This window comes from Lissotriton vulgaris, chromosome 12 (genome assembly GCF_964263255.1).
Source record: "Lissotriton vulgaris chromosome 12, aLisVul1.2, whole genome shotgun sequence".
In the NCBI taxonomy this organism is placed as follows: Eukaryota; Metazoa; Chordata; class Amphibia; order Caudata; family Salamandridae; genus Lissotriton; species Lissotriton vulgaris.
Window position 1 is genome coordinate 576432142 of NC_141700.1, and position 22666 is coordinate 576454807.

General features: G+C 50.1%; 1 protein-coding gene across 1 annotated transcript in view; it reads right to left on the reverse strand.

The window, feature by feature from the left end:
* Positions 1-22666, reverse strand: part of HEATR3 (HEAT repeat containing 3) — a 194414-nt gene that overhangs the window by 100118 nt on the left and 71630 nt on the right. Inside the window, exon 6 of the mRNA XM_086945442.1 lies at positions 1351-1491. Within this exon, the coding sequence (XP_086801568.1) occupies positions 1351-1491 (141 nt within the window). The remainder of the gene's footprint in view (positions 1-1350; positions 1492-22666) is intronic.

Sequence of the window (22666 nt, forward strand, 5' to 3'; positions counted from 1 at the left end):
GCGTGCTGTCATGGTGGTACCCAGGGTAGCAGAATTCTGGAAAAAGTGAATCATATACTGCACTTGCCTTAGAACAGGCTTGATCCCTCCCCTTCCCATGGTTTGCATGGTTGGGATTTGGAAGGCACGTCCCAGTCTTGGTTAGGTGCTAGATACTTTTAGCACTCCCATTAGCTTTGCGAAAAGTGGTCCTGTGCTGAGGACGGGGCTCACCCAAGGAGTGTCAGGATGTTTTAAACACTTCATCTTCAGCTATGATTCACTGGACACCTATGCCAACATTGCAACTGGCTCTTCGACACTAGGTAATGCTGTAATCTGTATGCATCTTAGAATAAAACTTTAAACTGGGTTACTTTGTGACAAATGCTTGTGTTTTCATGCCCTTGTTTGATTATTTTATTATGCACTTGCAAAGGGGCTGTGCCAAACAAACACTGTGTCAATGCTTTGAATAATCTAATAAAGTTAAAAAATATATAGAAATTACAAACAAAAAAATTCTGTTTTATCCTGCAATATCATCATAAGGACATACAGGAACATTCATCTCAGGTTTTCCAATTATGAAGAAAATATGCCATTCAGCTATAGGCCGTTCTAAACTGTGCAAGTTGCAATCGGTCATAACACTGATAACACAAAAACAAACCTTTTGTTTTTTTATATATCTTGTCATGGTTGCCGGTATGTAGATAGTTTTAACTTCAACACAGTACACTCTGCAGAAGACGATATATCACACAGGTGAGTATGCTCAACATTGTTTGACATTAATCTGCATCCATCAATCAGCAAACAAAAGAACCGAAAAATATTTCCTTAATAGGAGGTCCACACGATGAATGTGTTCATACTTGGAGCAATAATCCTTCGGGCCGCAGCATGTAATAAGTTCAGTGTGGCTTTGTTGGACGGAGGATGACTAGCGAGGCAGGTGTCAGCACCATCCATATGTGAGTGGACCATAGGTTGGATGGTAGTATAGAAATTTAAAAGAAGCATGGATGAACTAAAGTTTCATATAAATGACTGCTATAAGTAACCTATCATGTACATGTAATTCAACATTCTTGGAAATGAAAGATTTGCTTTTATCTTAAGGCCCTTCTTAAATGATGCAAAACATTAAGGCACCTCGTTATATGTACCTGTCAACATCTTTAATCTGACTTAAGAGCTCGGCACATCGGTTACTTCCTAGTTTTTCAGTTGGAAATATTTGCACTAATATTGGCAGTAAAACAGGACAATAGGTTGTCTACGTGGTCTGATACTTACCTATTCTATAAAACTGTCTATTACAGCAAAGTAAAATGATTTTCAGCATATAAAAATGTAAACACATACCAGCTACCAGCGTCCTTAAAAGCACATACTCCATTGTATTCTGGGAACACAACATTGCTGATTCCAGTATATGCAAGGCAGGAGGGTTTAAACATTCCAAGAGCTCTGGGTTATCCTCAGTCACCGTCTGTAAACAGTACGCTGCAAATGCAAAAACAGTCAGTGTGAAATTTCCAGGGCACACAACGATTGAACACCCGTCAAATAAGTTATTTACCTCCTGTAACGCTTTATTTGGTAGCGACAATATCGAACCGCAGATTCCTTACCTCTGAATTCCCCAAGCGCCAGACTGGATCCTTAAGATTTTTCTTCGAGCAACAGCCCTGCGCAAAAGTTGGGGGCGCCGGTCGGGCTCGCGCTGCGTCATTCGCTTCACCTATATAGGTGTCAACTCTGCACACTGGTGTCACTTTTCACAACTTTCCACACTAGAAGTGCAGAGCCATGAAGTTGACTGACATCGGTGTATTTGAAAACTAGGGCCCTAAAAAGGGATCAACCCGACCCTAGAAACCTGTCCTCAGTGTGGGGAGGATGGGCAAGCTTTTAAGGAATCTGCAGCTAGATATTGTCTCTACCAGATAAGGCGTTACTGAAAGGAAGTAACTTGTTCATCTGATAGAGACATCTAGCCGCAGATTCCTTACCTTTGAACAGATACTCAAGCAATATCATCCCAAAGGAGGGACTGCGGACAAATTTCAGACTAAAAAGTCCTGCAGGACCGAACAGGCAAAATAGCCATCCCAGCGGACGGACTGTCCGGACAGTAATGCTTGGTAAACATGTGAAGGGATGCCCACATTGATGCATGACAGATATCCAGGTTTGGGACTCCACATTCTAACGCAGTTCTGGTGGAATGAACTCTTAAGCCTCCTGGATTCTGCTTCTTTACCAGAGCATAGCAAATCTTGATGAAGAGAAGAAGAACCCATCATGAGATGGCCCTTTTCTGCACCCCATGACCTTTCTTCGTACCAACATACCCCACGAAGAGTTGGCCATCCACCCGGAGCTCTTTGGTCAAGGTAGAACGAAAGCGCTCTTTTTGGGTCCAGATGGTGGAGTAGTTCCTCTTTTTTAGAGGGATGCAGAAGAGCATTGAAAGTGGGCAAGGTGACAGACTGTCCCACATGGAATGGCGTCACCACTTCCGGGAGGAATGATACCCTAGTGCAGTGGTTCCCAAACATTTTCAACCCATGGCTCCCTTGGCTTATTGGTTGTTGGATGCAGCTCCTTATTATGTGACATTTTTTTGCGGGTGGATGGATGCAAGTCCAGCCGTGGAGGTACTTACACTTTTCTCCTTGAAAATAATTGGGACAAAGTTGGGTCATGTACCCCATGACATGCCGAACAGTGACGGGGTACTCCTGTAGTGTAGAATGGCATAAAACGCCTAGTTCAGTTGGGACATTAATCACACACAATACATGCCAAATCTTTTGTATTGATAAGACGAAATATGACTTAATTTACATTAGGAAGATGTACTTTATAAATTCTATTTTTAATTTAAAAACTGCGCTGTTTTTGCTCAGTTCTGAATTAATTCCCTAATCCTTCAGGAAAAACGAATACACTTTTCACCTCCTCTTCCAAATGTATTTTGGGAACTGTAGGAGCCTGGAGGGTGCTGCTTACATCCAGTGTAGGCTCCAGCTACACGTAATTCAAATGGGCCCTGTCAATTTCAATTTAAATTTAATTTGCTTTATTCGAGAATAAACTCATAAAAGCTTTACAAACATTAAAAAGCCATTAAAAACATTTAGATTGATTAAAAATAAGGCTAGAAAATTTATAAAAAATGCATCAGTTACATGGTCACATAAAATTTACAGATAAAATATAAACACTCTGATAATGACCTCTTCTCAATTTATCTATCTAAAAACTTTTGTCTAATGGACCATGACCAGCCGAGAAATTTAGAAGTGGTTATTAATATGAATAGTGAAGAACTAGTACAGATAATTCTTAAAGCCACAGCACTGCTGGTCGTACCCAAGTTCTTACACATGGGAGTAAGCCAGATGCGTCTGGGCTCTACATAGGATTTGCATGCAAATAAAAAGTGTCCGATTGTTTCATCATGCGCTCCACAGGATGGACAAGAACTATTTGATGGGCCTCCCCACCTGCCTGTTAGAGATCTAAGAGGGAGAGAACCTGCTCTGATCTGGAAAAGCAACTTCCTATCCCTCTGGCTAGTGATGGTGACCCAGTATGGTTCGAGGCTAGGGAGAAACTTTGCTTGCAGGAATTTTCCCGCCATAGTCTCTTGGTTAATTTCGTTCCAAGTCCGTTCTGCCACCTTCTCCCAATAGATCCCTTTAAGATTAGTCTTTGTTGGAAAAGAGGCAGCCTCTGGGTTTTCCCATAACATATAAAGGCCTAGTACACCCAACGTTTTTCTAAGTTCTTTTAACCATCCTATTTTGTAGAACACATCTGCCTTAGGTCCATAAATCCCTCCGCATAGTGTAAGAGTTCAGGTGTAGTCCAAAGTCTACGCCAATACATGATAGGTCTCGGTCTTGCTAAATCAATTAATGCCTTTCTGCCTAGATCGTACCTAAGTGTCAGCAGAGGGGTGCTCTTGGGAAGGCTAGTAATAAGTCGAAAAAACTTATTTTCCGAGGTTTGTAATTTCCCAAGGTTCTCGTAGCCCCACAGCTCTGCCCCATAAAGTGATGATCCTAGAGCTTTGGCCTCATAGACCTGGAGCACAGGTTTTACTGGTTTTGTTAGGGATTTTCTGTGCTCAGAACCAAGTGCACCAACTATTTGCCTGTGTCTTACAGTTGCAGTGTCTATGTGTTTGGTCCATCTGAGATCATTTGATATGTGAATTCCCAAATATGTAAAAGCATTAACAGTCTCTAATGGGCAGTCATTCATAACAATATGAGGTTTACTGCCTCGAGGTGGGTTAAAAACCATTGACTGTTTTAGACACATTAATTTCTAGTCCATGGTCCTTGAAGAATTGATCAAAAATTGTTAATGCACGTTGTAGACCACTTGGGGTCTTGGATAAAATCAGAGTGTCATCGGCGAACATTAAAAATCGGTATCTTGGTACCAGCCAGTGACGGGGCATCAACATTTTCAGCCAACATGCGGGAAACAACTCCATTAATATACAGCGTGAACAGCGTGGGGGCCATGGAGCATCCTTGGCGTACCCCACGCTCCACAGGGAAATCAGAGGTTACCATACCATGCCCTCCCCACTGGATCCTCGCGACGTTTGCCTCATGGAGCCTCAATAACATTGTTAAAAGTTCTTCTGGAAGGCCCAGGTTCTTCAACACTTGCCACAGTTTAGGCCTTGGGACGAGGTTGAAGGCAGCCCGTAAATCTACAAAGGCTGCATACAGGCTACCCTTCCTCAGTAGCACGGTTTTCCATTGTAGAAGGGTAAAGCGGAAGACCTGATCCATCGTGCTTATAGATTTTCGGAAGCCTGCTTGAAATGGCGACAAGGCATGGTTTTCTTCGGCCCAATCCAAAAGTCTGTTAACAACCACCCTACCTATCACCTTTTGGATGGTGTCAGTTAGGCTTATGGGCCTATAATTTCCTGGTTGTGATTGGTCTCCTTTCTTGTAGATAGGAATTATAATTGCACATTGCCATGACGCTGGTATATTAGCGCCCTGGGAACCGCATTCAGTAGGAGAAGGATGTATTTGCACCAGCGCTCCTTGTCATTGATGAAAAGATCCGCCGGCACCCCATCTAGACCCGGGGCTCTGCCATTAGAAACTGTGCTCAAGGCCATCATAACTTCGCTGCTGCAGAATAAATTGTCTTTATAAAAAGAAGGCCTGTGGTCAGTCATCAGGTTATTGGGCTGAGTATCTGCATACTGAGGCTTGAAATAATTAATCCAGTCCTCCTGGGATACATTATTATCTGGAGGCTCTGTATGTTCTAGGGTAGCAGTGGGTAAGATGAAATGCTAAACACAAGATCTGTATTATTTAATTTTCAATAATGAATCCGGACCCAGTTTTTAGTAAAGAACAATGCACAGAATAATGCAAAATACATACAATATTGAACATGTACATATGAATAAAGAAAAGTTGTTCTCTTTATTTCAAATGATTAGTATTTTTTTAATTGACTTATTCTTCATTCTTTTCATATAATTTGATATTTTTGTAGGTGTTATTTCATAAGTTGCGATATACTTCATAAAAAACCCACTAATATTTACAATACATATATAGCAACATAAATACAATCACATATGTACAAACACAACTCTTATATCAAAAAACAATAATTAACAATACCATACATATATATATATATATATATATAAAAGGAGAATGAGGAATTTGGCAATCAATTTAAAAGGCTGGCGGTCGATGCAAACAGAGTAGCTGCATTACAAACCGCTTTTCCTTCCTGTGTTCTATAGAGCCTGCTACCATGGCCTCTTTCACGGAGGTTGTGGGTTAGCCACAGGTGACTTCTTGCCATGCAGGAGCTCTTGGTTGCTGGCTTCCTAAGCAGGAAATACGAGTAACCCAGCTCCATTAGAAGCATTCAGTTCTGCACTCAATAATAAATTCTCTGCTGCCATCTAGTGGACAAAGAGTTTTTATAATTTACTAAATAACTCCCATTTCTAGGATGTTACCAGCAATTTATTAGGTCTTGAATTCGAACATCTTAAACATTTGGAGCGCGACGCCCCTGGCTAGTTTGGTGGCGCACCAGGGCGCACAGTTTGGGAACCACTGCCCTAGTGTGAAGCTTCAACTTGTCAGAAAAGATCGTCAAGAAAAGAGTCTTGGATGTTAAAGCCTGCAGCTAACTCGTCTTCCTAGCAGATGTAATTGCCACTAAAAAGGCTGTTTTGAAGGTGAGCAGCCGGAAAGGACAATTATGCAGGGGCTTAATAGGAGAGCACATCAGGAAGGGGAGACCAAAATTCAGGTCCCATTTAGGCATAATGAAAGGGGAAGGTGGGAACATATGCACAAGATGGGTGACTGAAATAAAGAGGGCTGGTCCAGCAGCCTCAGGAGAGCAAACATAGCAGAAAAATACCCTTTCAGGGTGCCCAGAGCACAGCCTTGCTGGGCAAGGGTCAAAATAAAAAGCAAAACTTCAGAAAGGAAAGCAGAAAGAGGGTCAATAGAGTTTTCTGCACAATATATTACATATTTCTTCCATTGGCAGGCGTATACAGTTTTGGCGGAGGGATGCCTGGCTGCCAAACTAACATTATAAACTTGAGGAGGAAGGTCGAAAGCTATCAACTGCCGCAGCTTAATCACCAAGCAAGAAGGCGAAGAGTTGACAAGTTCAGCTGAAGATCCTCTTGAAGGGGCTGCCTGATCAGAGGATCAATGCTCAGGATACCAGACTGTGCTCAGTCCAGAGTCACATGGATGAACGGGGCAAAGTTGTTCCTAATCTTGAGAACTCTGAGCAGGAATTGTTTGGGCAGAAAGGCGTACAGGCAGCCTGAGCCCCACTCAAGATGAAGTGTCTGAGCAAGAGCAGCCTTGAAAACAGGCAAACAGGTCTAACCAAGGATCTCCCCACTGCTGAAAGAGAGCTTGTGCCACTTTCCGGGCGGAGACACCAATTGTGATCTGCTAGGCATCGATGGCTGAGTTAGTCTGCTCTGGCATTAAGGGAACCTGCCACAAAATACCCTGCTGTTCCAGCCATGTCCATGCCTCTTGACAAAGGGCCCAGGACCCCCACTCCACCCTGTTGCAGTACCACATGGCGGTGGTGTTGTCCATGAACACAAACTAGCCTTCCCTTGATGGAGAGTAGAAAGGTTTTCAATGTCCATCAGATCATGTTGATGTAGAGTCCAGATTCCGCTGGAGACCAGAGTCCTCTGATCTCCCACAATCTCCCAGATGGCAGCCGTATCCAAGGAGTGATGCATCTCTCACTACTGGGAGGTCAGGTTGGGGAAGGGAGAGGGGTCTGCCTCTGAACCAAGCACACTTTGTTAGCCACCACTGCAGGTGTAGTGAAGTTCTCTTGGAGATCAGGAAAATGTCGGAGAGATTCTCTTAATGCTGCACCCATTGGACCATCAGGTCCCTCTGCAGAGCCCGCATAGGCCATCTAGCATGTGTTACTAGCAGGATGCATGAGCCATAAGACCCAACAGCCTCAGAATCATTATCACCGAAATCCAGAATAGAGGCTAAAGCATCTGCATCTTAGCCTAAAATGCTGGACTCGCCACTCTGGAGACTAGGCCCAAAACTGCACTGTGTCCAGAACAGCTCTGATGAAAGGGAACATCTGATTGGGAGTCAGGTGTGACTTTAGAACATGGATAGTGAACCCCAGCGAATGTAGGAGGTTCGCTGTAGTCGGGAGGTGGGAGACAGATGCCCGGGGCGAGCCTCCTACAGCGGCTAGTTGTCGAGATAGGGGGGGAAGACTGGCAGCCCTGATCTGTGCAGATGAGCTGTAGCCACCGCCACCACCTCTCTGTACCTTGGGGCCCTAGTAAGAACAAAGGGGAGCATGGTGAACTAAAAGTGCTCATGGCCTACTGTAAACCGGAGGTAACGACAATTAGCAGGCAGAACGGGGATGTGAAAATAGACGCCCTGTTAGTCCAACGCGACCATTCATTCTCCCGTGTCTAGGGCAGACAGGACCTGAGCTAATGTGTTAATTATGAATTTCTCCTTTTGAGGAAAAAAAAAATAAGTAGTTGAGGGCTCGTAGTTCTAGGATAGGACGAAGGCCATTGTCCTTGGTCAGGACCAGAAAGTAGCGAAAATAGAAACCACAGTCTACTTCTTGGGCCGGAACCCTCTCTATGGCTCCCTTGGCCAAGAGAGCCATGACTTCCTCCTGGAGCAAAACTAAATGATCCTCCGTCAGCCGGTCGTAGGATGGCGGCATGGAGGGATGGATGTTCTTAAAGGGGAGGGAGTAACCCCTCCAGATGATCTGGAGGACCCACCTGTCTGATGTAATATTTTGTCAGTGGTGGAGGTGATGCCTGATCCTGCCACCAACAAGACCTCTTGGAAGGCGAGACTAGGAGGTTGAAGCTGCCGGGTAGGGAAGTTTTGACTGGACCTCTGACTACCCGTCCCACGTACGCGCAGGGGTTGTGAATCTTGTGCAGCTCAGTGGCTGGGATAGGGCGGGCGCGGTCGAAAGCTCTTTACATTGCCGGAAAAGGCAGACTGAGGATGACCTGGGCAGCTGAGAGGTCCAAGGACTGGGCTGTAGCCCGTGAGTCCTTAAAGCTCTCCAGCGCAGTGCCTGCCTCGTCCCCAAGAGATGGCCATCATTGTACCATTAAGAGGCATGTCCAGGAGAGGCGCCTTGACATCTCCTGAAAAGCTAGATGCTCTCAGCCAGGCGTGGTGTCCAACAGCCACTGTCGAAGACATCACTCTGCCCAGCGAATCGGTTGTGTCTAAACCCTGTGCACTTGAGAACTTTGCGTAATCTCTCCTGTCTGATACTGCTTGGTAGAGGATGTTCCGAGCCTCCTCCGGGATGTGTGGCAGCACTTGCGCAACCATTTCCCAAAGAGTGTGTGTAAGGAAGTGGGTTTCTGTTGCAGTAACCCCCCCCCCCACCCCCATTTTATGCCTGATAACTGATGCACTTTACCTTGGTGTGCCCTGGGTCCCTGCCAATCAGGTACCCAGGGCCTGTGTTCCTTCCCTAAAAACTGTACTAAAGCCTAAACCCAATTGGCATTTCTGGCCACCTGTCAGCCCCTGGTAAAAGGTACTCTAGGTACCCAGGGCATTGTGACCAGAGAAGACCCCTAAGGGCTGCAGCACTTATTGTGCCACCCTTAGGGGCCCTGTACCCTGACACCCACACACTGCCTTTGCAGGCAGAGTGCCCTGGCGCAGAACTAAACAAAGAGTTGACATGGCACACATCAGTGTACCATGCCCACAAACACACTGCCCTGGCATACATTAGTCACCCCTCTAGCTGGGTGCACTTTGCCAGTGGTGTGGGTACAGGTGCATGAGCCCTGTGCCCCCTACAGCACCCAGGGCCATTCCTGGGCTCGGTAAGTGCAGTGTTACCATTAAGAGTATATGGTGCTGGGAGGTTGTCATTACGAACTCCACAGCAACATGATGGCTACGCGGATGACTGAGATGTTTGATATCAAACTTCTCAGCACCTTAAACCCACACTGATGCCAGTGTGGGATTGATTGCCAAATGCAGACAGAGGACAACTTAGAGTTGCCCCTTGAACCTAACCTACAATCCACGTCTTGTCTGAGATGCTGCCTAGGCTGCCACACAGCAGACATGTTGCTGGACCCCTGGGTAGAGAGCCATCCGCTCTCCTGGACCTGCAACAAACGTCCTGAGTGAGGTGCTAGGTCTCCTCCCCCAGGATGGGCAGGGGAAGCTTCAAAGGCATGCCTCCTTTGTGAGCTTCTCCAGGCCACTTGCTGTACTCAGCAACTGGCCCCCACCAGTTCTGACCCCCACTCTGGCGGGGAGGTTGGCGGGAATCCCTAAGGAAGGAAAGGGGGATTGCCAGCCTCTGCCAACCCCACCCCTCAGGTGGGGGAGGCGAGGTGAAGAACATCTCTGGGTTCTCGCCATCGTGAGGATGGGGAGCCATGCCCAATCAGAGATAGGCTCCTGCCCCCCTCCCACAGGAGAGGAGCAGGATGGGGTGTACTCACCCCAGGACAGGGACCCATTGGTCCCTGCCCTCACCCGACCTGTAACAGTCCTAATTTTGGTATTTAGGGACACCCCAAACCTTCCTTCCTGACATCCAGATTTGAAACAAGCAAGAAGTTCAAGAAACCAGAAGACCTGCTGTGCAGCTGCTAACAAGAGGATGACACCAACTGACTTGGCCCCAGCCCTACCGGCATGTTGATCCTTGAACCTGCTCCTGCAAAACTCCAGCGCCTTCCGTGGTCAGCAACCTCAAAAATCCCGGAGGACCTGATTGCCTTCAGACTCTACCAAGACTGGGACTCCCACAGCAGTGGTTCTGCTCAAAAAGCAACACCCCTGGTGCCTGCCAGGAACCGTGAATCCAGCACCCTCTGCACCCACCGAGCCTGGCCTGTGCCTGAGTGGACAAAGACCCCGACGACGTACCCCCGGCGATTGTGACCTGAAACCCAGTGCCCAAGGACCCTCCTCGATGACCCAGACAACGCCTGTAGCCTCACAAGGGACCCCTCCAATCGCAACCCACCGTCAAAAGACACCCCACGGTGCTCCACGGCCCCCTGTGCCCAGCTCCTGGGTGCCCACCTATCCTCCAGGATCCCAACTTACTCCTCAAAGTGTTGGCCGCTCCTGAAGAATTTCTGTTCCCGAGCCAGCAGCCTTTGTTCATCTTCCAGGTTTTCCATTGAATAACATTGAGCGCCAGACGGCTCAAAAGCACCCTGCACCCAGCCGCACGAGTGCCGACGGCAGTGCAACCTTTTTCCTTATCTACTTCCCCATTTGCCCGGAGCAAGTGACCAGGAGCCCAGCTCCCACAGCAGTGTGGCCTGCTTGCCAGCAGCCACCACCCAAAGGCCCCCTGCCTCTCATAGGTTAACATTGGGCCTAAATACCTCTGCACCCGGCTGCCCCTGTGCCGGTGAAGGTGAACCAACTGTACCTACCTGACCCTGGGAGACCCCTGAGTCTATGCCCAAAACCTTCATTCTGCCAGTCGAGTACTTACCCAAAAGCCGATAACTCACTTTTCTTCCATAGGGTAACTGTTAGACCCGACACTCTTGGCGTGGTTTTTCCCCTATCTTTTTGCCTCCGCCTCCTGCATTTTTGATGCTGTGCTGGATTTGGTTTTTGCTGGTTTAGAGGTTTTGGACACTCTGCCACTGCTGATCAGTGCCAGAGTGTAAGTGCTCCCTATGGAAATTATCATATTGATTGGATGTACCTGATTGGCATATTTGTATCACCACGAAGTCCCTAGTAAAGTGCACTAGGTGTGCCAGGGCTGGTGATGACAGATGCTACTAGTGGGCCTGCAGCGCTGATTGTGCCACCCACATGAGCAGCCCTAAAATGGTGTCTCAGGCCTGCCACCTCAGTGCCTGTGTGCAGTCAGTGAACTGCCATGTCCTCCTGGTCAGTGTCCCCACTGGCTAGGCCTAACCCTTCCCTTTTTGTGCACATTGGTCACCTCTATGGAAGGCTCAAGGTACCCCCTTGGGCAGGGTGCAGTGTATATGAAAGGTAGAGCATGTACTAGTGCAGGTAACATGCTCTGGTAGTGAACAGCAGCCATTTTGTGTGATCACTGCTGCAAGGTTATCTTGCTTCACAGACTAACATGGGGGAGGCTGGTCCCAATGGCTACCAGCCTATCTTGCCATAGGAACATGATAGAAAATAAGTGATTGATATCCCTGAACTCAGAATTTAATAACACATCTTTTAGGAATCGTTGTTTTTAAATTCTGTGTTTGAGAACGAATATGCTACTTACCAGTATGCATCTGTTCTTGGCATGTAGGGCTGCTGACATTCATATCTGTGCATAGATCGCTGCCTAGTGTTGGGTCCGGATGATTGCACATTGTTGTCCTGGAAGAGTCTTCGAAGTATCACGAAATAGGTGGCTCCTCCCCTGGACTACAGTGCGCATGGGCATCGACTCCATCCCCAGACTGTTTTCAGCCATTGTGGCCAAGATGGAGTGAAACTCAGTGAATGATGACCATGCTATGAGTATATGTGAATACTGCAGCTGCTACAGGCCTCCCCCTCCTGACCTGTGGTGGCCAACGGAAATGGGCCCTGCCCCATCTCCCGGAACCCATGCAAAAAATCTAGGAGTAAGATGGGATGAGAACCTGTCTTTCTTGCCGCATATACAACAGCTCACCGCTGGCTGCCTGCATAAAATCAGAAATTTGCGGAAATTTCTGCCTCTGCTACCAGTCGAGTGTCGAAAAACGGTTGTTCACGCAACAATCACATCTCGACTTGATTATTCTAATGGCCTCTATCTTGGTCTGCCCAAATATGCGGTGCAACGCTTACAGATCGTGCAGAATGCGGCTGCGAGATTGATAAAACGTGTCCCTTTCAGGCAGCACATCTCTCCGCATCTGCACGAGCTGCATTGGCTGCCAGTGGCAAGCAGAATTAAGTTCAAAGTGCTTACCCTGGCTTTCAGAGCGCTAAAAGGCACGTGTCCCAATTATTTAAAACTCCGACTCCCCCGCTACCACCAACAAGCATTTACAATGTAATGGTTTTGCCTTTGTTAAAGTTAGAGCGATTGGCATTGCTCTTGACATTATTTTTATTTATGTTTTTTTTAAACATAAATAAATGGCATTGTCATTTACAATGCCACTAGCTTTATCTCTCGCAAATGACACACACCAACACCCACAGAGAGCCCCCCCAACACACACAAACCCCCCCCCCACACACACACCCACACAGAGCCCCCCCACACACAGCCACACAAAGCCCCCCACACACACCCACACAGAGCCCCCCCACACACACACCTTCTGGCCCATTATCTTTTCTCCTCATCAAAATAACTGCCACACCCCTTTCTTTGTTCTGAAAATGTTAGGTAGCAAGCCATTTCAAATCTAGGGGGCTGTGTCCTAAAGAGAACTTTCTGAGGGCATGGGAAGAACAGCAGTCTCCTTTTTCATGGATGAGCATCCCCTAGCTCGGTTCTTATGCTCCACCTGTCTTTTTTTGATACTTCCTCCATTCTTTCCATAGTGTCAACAGTGGGTCAATATGCTTTGTCCTTTCTTTCCATAGCATCATGGCCGCTGTTGGATTCGATACCAAGCACACCACAGACTGGCCTGACGCCGCCCCTACACAAGACCTGGGCGGGGATGGTGGGGGGCTGACGCCACGATACGAACAGCCTGGATTGAAAACACCCTTCGTGATACAGGGGAGGTGGGGCTGACATCCTACATCACTGCCGGAGCGGATAAAGCCTTGCACCAGAGTCGGGCTAACGCCACCCCTGCGCAAAGCACAGTGAAGGGGCGCACGCCACAAACATGTGGGCCTGGCGTTCCGTTAATACCGAAACACCCACCCCCTTAATGAAAGTTGTGGCCTTACTTTGTTTCTACTGGGCCAAGGGGACTTCCAGCCCACAAACGTCTTTTAGCACAAAAAACCTTGTGTGTGTCATGGAGCTAGAGTTCAACCAGTATATCGGACTTGGGTGTGAGTCCGACCACCTAAATGGGGCCCCCACACCACATGAATGCCTCCTCAGATTCTCTCACAACGACCGGGCACAACTGGCCCATATCTCTCCAATCATACATTTCTGCTAAACGCAGCGCCCAGCCCTGAGGTCGGCGCCCCCTCCACAGGACATCGCACAGTGCGACCGCACCAGTGGCAATGCCCTAAAGCCGGCCCACGAGGGCCAGTGCCTGACTCCTGGCGCTGGTGCTTCTCCGCCTCTGACCCTGGCTCTGTGGGCTGCAGGCAGCGCCGCCCGCCCGGCAGCTCGCGCACACAGGCTGGTGGATTCTTTTCCGCCTCCGGGCAGCGTGTGTGGGGTTTTCTTTTCAACTTGAAGTTTCCTGTCAGTGAAATGAGAAAGGGGCGGGGAGGGGGCTGGCGCGGAAAAGGCTGCGCCGGGAGCTTGTTGCTTTGTTTTCGGAAAGCGCACGAGTGTTTCCCGCAGTCTTGGCGAGCTCTCTTCGCATTCAGTTTTAAATCTGTGTGCGAGACGTCTTGACTGGTGATGGCGCCGAGAACCTGACCCACATTTGAATGCACCAACAACCCTGATAACCCAGCTCTTTCTCCATTTTCTAAAAATGCCCTAAAGTGTCCTCCTTTTCGTCTTTAGACACGTCTACCCCGAACGCCCTGTCTTTAAATAAAAGATTGTATTGTCGCCTGCTTTTACCTCGCTCTATACAAGCAACGTTTAATTCTGCTCTGTAAGTTACTCGGTGCCTAATTTGACAAAGAATAATAACATTCGGTGCCACCCGAGGCTTACGGGTTTCATTGATGGGATCTGCAGAAGGGTAAACCTGTGTGACGGTATGTTTTGTGTCGGTTGTGGAACGGCAGAGAAAGCACGCAGTGACCTTGCCCAGAGAAGTTTGCCGTGAATCGTCTGCCCCGCTCCCGTGCTGCACCGCCCCCTCTCCAGCTGCCTCTAAGATGGCGCGGCCGGGATCGGAAGCCTGCAGCATGCATAACACCGGGGCAACAAACACACGCTGGCGAAGCAGCAGACCCCAGGCGCGCGTCCTCGGCGTTTGTTTGGGTTCGACATTCCAGGGGCTATCAGCCATTTGCTTTCTCTTTCTGCCTATCAGCAGCAGGAGCTCTGAGCCGCACACACAGGAGAAACGGCACTGCGGGAACAGGGCGGCCCAGGCAGCGGTAGGGGGGCGGGAACGGGAGCCGAGGCAGCGGTAGGGGGCGGGAACAGGGCCGGGGAGACACGGAGAGCGGGAGAGGGGGTGGGAACCGGCAAACAAGCATTTAAAAAAAGCAAGCACTCACCTGGACTTCTTTCCGGGTGCCTTAAATGGCGGACCAGACTCGGGGGCGTTCCCGGCGTCGCGTGACGTCGGCAAAAGCCAAAGAATGTCGGGAACGCCCCCGTGTCTGGTCCGGCATTGACGGACAGGCCCCTCGTCCAATGGCAAGGCTCCATTTACGGAGCCAGCCAATGAATGACGAGGGCCGAGCCAAAGCACACTACTATTCTCATCAGGTTTTCGCCTGCGCGAAAAAGCTGCGCAGAAAGCGCAGCTTTCGCCAGGCAAAACCTAAAAACGAGAGCTGCGCTCAAACTCCCTGCTCAAGCTAACTGTACCGCGCGTGAGGAAAGCTAGACTTGGAGGCAGGTCCTTCTCGGCCGGCACGGCGAAACTTTGGAATACCCTGCCCCCTGCCATCCAATCCGCCACGACAGAAGCCAGCTTTAGGAAGCTCCTAAAAACTTGGCTTTTTATGCAATAATCCTGTTCTTCCTCCTGACTACTCACTCTTTGCTGTAGGACTCGCTAGCGCCGGGACACCTCCCCAGAGGTAGCTGTTCGCGCTCAACAAGCATCTGTATTATTATTATTATTACAGGCGCCGGGGAGGAGGGCGGGCGATATGAATGTCAGCAGCCCTACATGCCAAGAACAGATGCATACTGTTAAGTAGCATATTCGGTTCGAGGCATGTGGGCTGCTGAATTCATATCTGTGCATAGAATACATAGCAGTCCCTCCATTAGCGGCGGCCGCCTGTGCCAGCTGCAGCAGTTTGAAAAAGTGTTTTGAGAACAGCCTGCCCAACAGCTGCCTGCTTTTTGGAGTGCACATCAACACAGTAATGCTTAGTAAATGTGTGTGTGGTAGACCATGTGGCTGCTCTACATAGGTCTTCCAAAGGAATGTTTCCAAGGAATGCCATAGAGGCCCCTAACTTCCTGGTGGAGTGGGCTCTTGGTGGAATGGTAAGAGTGCGTTTTGCCTTTAGATAGCAGATCTGGATACATTTAACGATCCATCTAGCAATACCAGCCTTGGAAATAGGGTTACCTTTGTGGTGTGGTGCAAAGGCGACAAAGAGTTGCTTAGTTTTCCTAAAATCCTTGGTCCTATCGATGTAATACATTAGGGCCAGTTTAACGTCAAGGGTATGGAGCATCCGCTCCGCCAGTGACTCAGGATTTTGAAAGAAAACCGGTAATTCGATTGTTTGGTTGATGTGAAACTGAGACACAACCTTGGGTAGAAATTTAGGGTTAGTGCGAAGCACTACCCTGTTGGAATGAATTTGGATAAATGGCTCTTGGATAGTGAGGGCTTGCAACTCACTAACCCGCCGTAGCGATGTAATTGCTATGAGGAAAGCCACTTTCCACGTCAAGAACTGAATCTCGCAGGAATGCAGTGGTTCAAAGGGAGGACCCATCAGCCTGGTAAGGACCACATTGAGGTTCCACTCAGGAGCTGGTGGAGTCCGTGGCGGAATGACTCGTTTGAGTCCTTCCAGAAAAGCTTTGATGGCAGGCACCCTGAAGAGGGAGAGGTGCTGCCTATTTTGGAGATAAGCGGACATTGCAGACAGATGAATGCGAATGGAAGCATAGGCCAGATTACACTTGTATAGATGGAAAAGGTAACAGATGATGTTCTGAATAGAAGCATCCAGCGGGTTAATGTTGTGGTCTGCACAATAAATGACAAATTGCTTCCATTTTGCCGCATAGCAAGCTCGAGTGGTGGGCTTTCTTGCCTCCCGAATGATGTCCATACAGTCGGCAGGTAAGTGCAGGTAGCCAAATTCTAGGACTTCAGGAGCCAGATCGCCAGGTTGAGCTGTTGCGGATCTGGGTGCTGAATGTCGCCATGGCTCTGCGTCAGAAGGCTGGGTGTGATGTGTAGCCTCTGATGCGGCACCACGGACAGTTCTAGAAACGTGGTGTACCATGGTTGTCGAGCCCACGTTGGAGCAACCAGGATGAGAGTCATCGAGTGCTGCCTGAGCTTGCGTGCCACCAGCGGTATCAGAGGTGCTGGGGGAAAAGCGTACGCAAATTTGCCTGATCAGTTCATCCATATCGCATTGCCCTGCGACTGCGGGTGTGGGAACCTGGCGGCGAAGCTTTGGCATTTTGCGTTCTCCCGTGTGGCAAACAGGTCTATCTCTGGATGACCCCACCTTTGGAAGTACGGTTGGAGTACTGATGGATGCATCTCCCACTCGTGCATTTGGTGGCTGTGCCTGCTGAGCAGGTCCGCCATCTGATTGTCCTTGCCCGGGAGGTGTTCTGCCATGAGGAAGATGTTCCTCTGAATGGCCCACTTCCACATGCTCTGAGCCAGATGAGACAGCTGCGGAGAGAGTGTTCCTCCCTGCTTTTGAATGTAGTACATGGCTGTCATGTTGTCCGTCCGGATCAACACGACCTTGTTGCACAGATGTACTTTGAAGGCTTTGAGTGCCATGAAGATTGCCATCAGTTCGAGAACATTGATGTGTATCTTCCGTTGCTGTTGCGTCCATAGGCCCTGCACAGTGTAATGGAGTACATGAGCTCCCGATCCCTGGAGAGAGGCATCCGTTGTCAGGATGATCTGTGGCACAGGCTCTTGGAACGGGCGGCCCCTGCAAAGGTTTCGTGGATTCCACCAATGCAGAGAGTTGTATGCCCGACCGCTCACCAACACTAGGTCTTTCAACTGCCCGTGAGCCTGAGTCCACTGACGTGCTAAGCACTCCTGAAGCGGGCGCATATGTAGTCTCGCGTGCGGGACTATGGAGATGCAGGAGGCCATCATGCCTATCAACTGCATGAACACTCTTGCTGGAAGCGAGTGTTGAGGCCTGAATTTTTGGATCAGCGATTGAATGCTGCTGACTCTCACTGAATTCGGCTGTGCAGTGGCCGCCAGAGTGTCTATGGTCACCCCCAGATACTGCCGTATGTGGGCGGGCTGGAGGTGGGATTTTGGGTAATTCAGTGAGAATCCCAGATCGTGCAGGAGGTGAATGGTGTAGGACACATGGTCGGCACACTGCTGGGCTGACTTTGCTTGGATGAGCCAGTCGTCCAGATAGGGGTAGACGTGGACGTTCTGCCGTCTCAGATGTGCCGCCACCGTCGCCAGGCACTTGGTGAACACCCTGGGTTCCGTGGTGACCCCAAAAGGCAAAACCCTGAACTAGTAGTGCTGGTTTTGGATGGTGAACCGGAGGTATTTTCTGTGTGAAGGATGTAGTGGAATGTGAAAGTACGCATCCTTTCAATCTAAAGTTGCGAGAAAGTCCCCCTGTTGGAGCAGCGGGAGCACCTGCTGCAGTGTCAGCATGTGGAAGTGCTCCGACAGGATGTAGAAGTTGAGGGGCCTGAGATCCAGGATCCAGGATGGGCCGGAGGGACCCGTCCTTCTTTGGAATCAGGAAGTACAGGGAGTAAACTCCTGTGCCTCTTTCCTGCATGGGCACGAGCTCTATTGCCCCTTTTTGCAGCATGACGTTGACCTCCTGCTGCAATAAGTGCAAGTGCTCGTCCGACATAGGACGGTGCCTTGGGGGTATGTTGGGGGGAGTGGATGTTGACTCCAGACAATAACCAAATTGGATAAGCTTTCTGACCCACCTGTCCGTGGTGATGGACTTCCACACGGGCAGGAACTGCTGGAGTCTCCCCCCGACCGGTGTTGTGTGGTCGGGGGGCAGTGACACTGAGTCACTGTTTGTTGGCGGTAGAGGACCTGGAGCTGTTGTTGCCACGTCCTCTGCCCTTGGCGCTGTTGCCGCAGTATCCACCACGACTCTTGTTGGTGTAAGCAGTCTGGATGTTGCCTTTGTAGAACTGCGCGGACTGCGAAAGCTGACCCCTGGAGGTGCCTCTGGTATTGGAGCGACGAAAGGACCCACCCCGAAACTGCTGGGACTGCAAGGCACCCATGGATTTTGCAGTGTCAGTGTCCTTTTTCATTTTTTCTAGGGTGGAGTCAACATCAGGGCCAAACAGGTGATCAGGGTTGACTGTTTAGTTCAAGATGGTGGTCTGTATGTCTGGCTTGAAACCAGAAATTCTGAGCCAGGCATGTCTCCGAAGCATAACACTGGTGTTAATGGCTCGCGCAGCAGTGTCAGCCGCGTCTAGAGCGCACTTTATGGAAGCGTTGGAGATTAGCTTCCCCTCCTGGATTAGCATCTCAGCCCCTTCCTTATATTGATCAGGCAGATGTTGCAAAAGGGTCTCTAGGGTATCGTAGTGCACCCTGTCATAACGCACTAGGAGCGCCTGTGTGTTTGAGATGCGCCATATGTTAGCTGCCTGCGCTGCAACCCTCTTCCCCGAAGCCTCAAAGACTTTGGACTCTTTGTCTGGGGGAGGAGCATCACCCGTAGTCTGCGAGTTGGCCCTCTTCCGGGCATTCGAGACGACCAGGGAGTCCAGAGGCAACTGTCCTTTAATGTAAGTTGGATCAGTGGGCGCCGCTTTCTACTTTTTAGTCAATCCTCGGGTTGATGACTCTCGCCCTGGTGGGTTCTTTGAAGACCTCAGCAGCGTGCTTTAAAACGCCTTTTAGCATTGGCAGAGTTTTTACAGTCTTTTCAGACACAGAAAAGGTGTCAAAGAGGAAATCTACGTCCACAGGGTCAGCATGCAGCTGGACATTGTGATTGGCTGCTGCTCGCTCAATGAGGGCATTGAAAGCAGCAGAGTCTTCAGTAGGTGAAGTCTTAGCAGAGAAGAGCTGAGGGTCTTGTCCTGAATGTGGATCCCCAGGCTCACCACCAGCAGACCAGGGCTCTGTCACATCCTCAGGGTCTGTGTAGACTGGATAGCTATATTCATCCTCGTCATCGCCCTCACCCTCGTCCACGTCCACGACGGAGTGAGCGGGCGAGACCTCATGAAGTTGTGGTGAAATGGGTTCCACCAAAGCTGGGGCACCAGCAGAGTCCATCTTCCTTTTTAGGGGGATTTTGTAAGACTCCAATAGGGGTTCTGGGGTGATTTTCCTCTTAAGAAGGGAAAGCCTGCCTGTTTCGGCGTCGATGAAATGTTCCTGACGCTCCTCTTCTTAAAGTTGTCGAGGCCGCGGGCCAAGGACCACCAACGATGCCTTCGGCGTCGAAGATACCTCCTCGGGCACGCCGGCCCCTGGTTTAGCAGCGAAAGCCTTCGGCGCCGTCTTAGGCGGCAAGGTGAAAAGGATCGCCGTGGACGCCTTCGCCGGTTTCTCAAGAGGCTTTGTAGGCGGGAGTTCTTTGGCTCGGCTGCTGCGGTGCCTTCCCTTATGCGCTGCAGGGACTCCGTTACCTTCTTCGTGAACACGGCCGATGGACGTGCCGGTTCGACGGAATCCTTCGAGGACGGTTTCGGAGTGGAGTCCTTCAAGGCCACTTTCGGAGTCGACACACTTGGCGTAGGCCCCTTGGCCTTGTCGTGTGGAGGCGGGGCAGAGAGGACCTTCGGGTCATCGTGCCGCTTCTTCGGGTCCGCATGAGACTTCTTGGAGTCAGACAGCCTTCTTGTGGTCGACCCGACCCTTGCCGGTGTCGATAGTCTTCGGCGCCGACGCTTTAGCCTTCGACGTGGTAGCCTTCGGCTCGGCCATTTTGACTAGGCCCTTCGACTCGACGGCCATCTTAGGTGTCTTTGGCGCCGAGGCCTCCGAAGACTTCGAACCGACCAATGCGATGCGCACTTTCGGTTTCGATATCTGCCCTTGCGCAGCATCAGGCGTCGAGACTGTAGGTTTCACTTTCGGTTTCTTCACCGGGAGTGACTCGGTACCAATGTTCGTGGCCGGGCCTACAGGCGGGGCCGAGGAACTCAAATCAAGGTCTTGGGTAAGGCCCGAAGGCGATCCCTCGACCTGGGCTTTATCGATTGGCATGGCCCCAGAGTCAGTCTGAGGAAGCTCCTCGTTCGAGCTATCCTCCATGGCCCCTAGGGCCCCGTCGTCGTCTCCTACCTCCTCGACGACTTCTTCGTTCTCGAAGGCCTCGGCCTCAGCGTCGTAGTCTTCCTCGACATCCGATGCGGGATTAGATTCTGAGACGTCCAGGATATCTTCATCCTCGACCTCCCCAGCATCGAAAATGTCCGTAGGCGCCGTAGCAGATTGCCGGGCCTCCAGGCGCGCAGCTCGACGGAGCTTGAGTGTCTTCTTGGACCTGAATCTCGAACAGGCCATACACTTGGCCTCATCGTGGTCCGGCAACAGGCACTTGTTGCACACCGGGTGGACGTCGACGTGTGGGTACTTCGAGTAACACACCGGGCATCTCTTGAATGGACTACGGTCCATGATGGATGGTCGATGAGTCTGGAGCGTCGACAAGGCCTTCCGCGCCGAAAGCACGCGGAAGTACAGAGCTCGGCTCGGAGCCGAGGAAAGTTATTAAGCCGAACGCAAGACAATACCGATGCAAGACTAAAGACCTTTTGGTCTTGAGGAAAGTTTACTGTTTTTTTATCGATTCCGACAAGAGGGAACCAAAGACATCCGAACCCAATGGCAGAAAAAAACAATCTGGGGATGGAGTCGATGCCCATGCGCACTGTAGTCCAGGGGAGGAGCCACCTATCTCGTGATACTTCGAAGACTCTTCCAGGACAACAATGTGCAATCATCCGGACCCAACACTAGGCGGCGTCTATGCACAGATATGAATTCAGCAGCCCACATGCCTCGAACCAGTACTTTTAGAAAGTGGCTGTTCTCTTGTCTGACCTTTCTGTGTGCCTGGACCTGCTTGTGGATTGACTGTCTGGTTTGAGGGTGACAGGGGCTGGGGAGAACCCAGGAGGTTGTCTGAGTCAGCCTTAGGCTGAATGACTGCATCTGCAACTAGAGTGGTGGGAGGGGTTTGCACCTGGGATTGAATAGGGTTGTGCCTGCCTGCCACAATGCTGGCTCCACCTCCTGCTGGGCGGCTGACGACTCTGCCCCTCACTCTGAAAAGAAGGAAGAAGCCAGGAAAACAAAGTACTCCAGCAACACCCAGAACTGGTTTAGACCGGGCTCAGGGTCCACTTGCACAAAGACTTCAAAGACCTTTTGGGGTATGAGAGAAGGACCCCTGACAACAGATTTTTAGATTTCTACAATCAAGAGGAACCTCTGCCAGAAGAAGAACCGCTGAAGAAACTAAGGAAGACTGCCCTTGCTGTGTGCTCTGGGGCTGACCTGTTTTTCTGCTCAACTGAAGGAGAGGAGAAGGGGACTTTGCTGTGTGCTGTGACCCCTACCTGCTTGATCCCCAGACTCGGCTGTGTGCTGTGTCTGCAAGAATCTCCAAGGGCCGGAGAAGAGCTGGCCTCCTGTCTTGGAATCCAGGGTCAAAAGGTTCCCCAGAAACTACAAGAGGCTGTGAAGATCATGCTTTATTTGCTACTTGGTGCGTGATTTGTAACTGCTGGCGGTGGAAGAGGATCGGTGTGCTCATCGGCACATTATTGCAGAGGATCGGAGGTTTGTTGTGCCTCCCTTCGTGATTTATCCCCAAAAGGAACTGGTGGCTTCACGAGCGCTCTGCCCGCCTCTTTCACCCTAAAAATCACTGTGCCGCTTATCACCGCCGCTGCCCGGGGCCAGAGGCAGTCTGCGAATCTCGCCGTCCCTTGCCGGGGCCGCGGAGAGTGAAACCGAAGGAGCTGAGCCCTGATTGGCCCAGAGAGACGAGCCCCCTCAGCAACGCCACGCTGTGATTGGTCCTGGGCCATCGCGTCATCGTCCAGCCGCACTGTGAGTGGCTGAAGCTAGGGAGATCCTCGACGTCACCAGGGGCTTGTCCCATGAGCCGCGCTGCGAGTG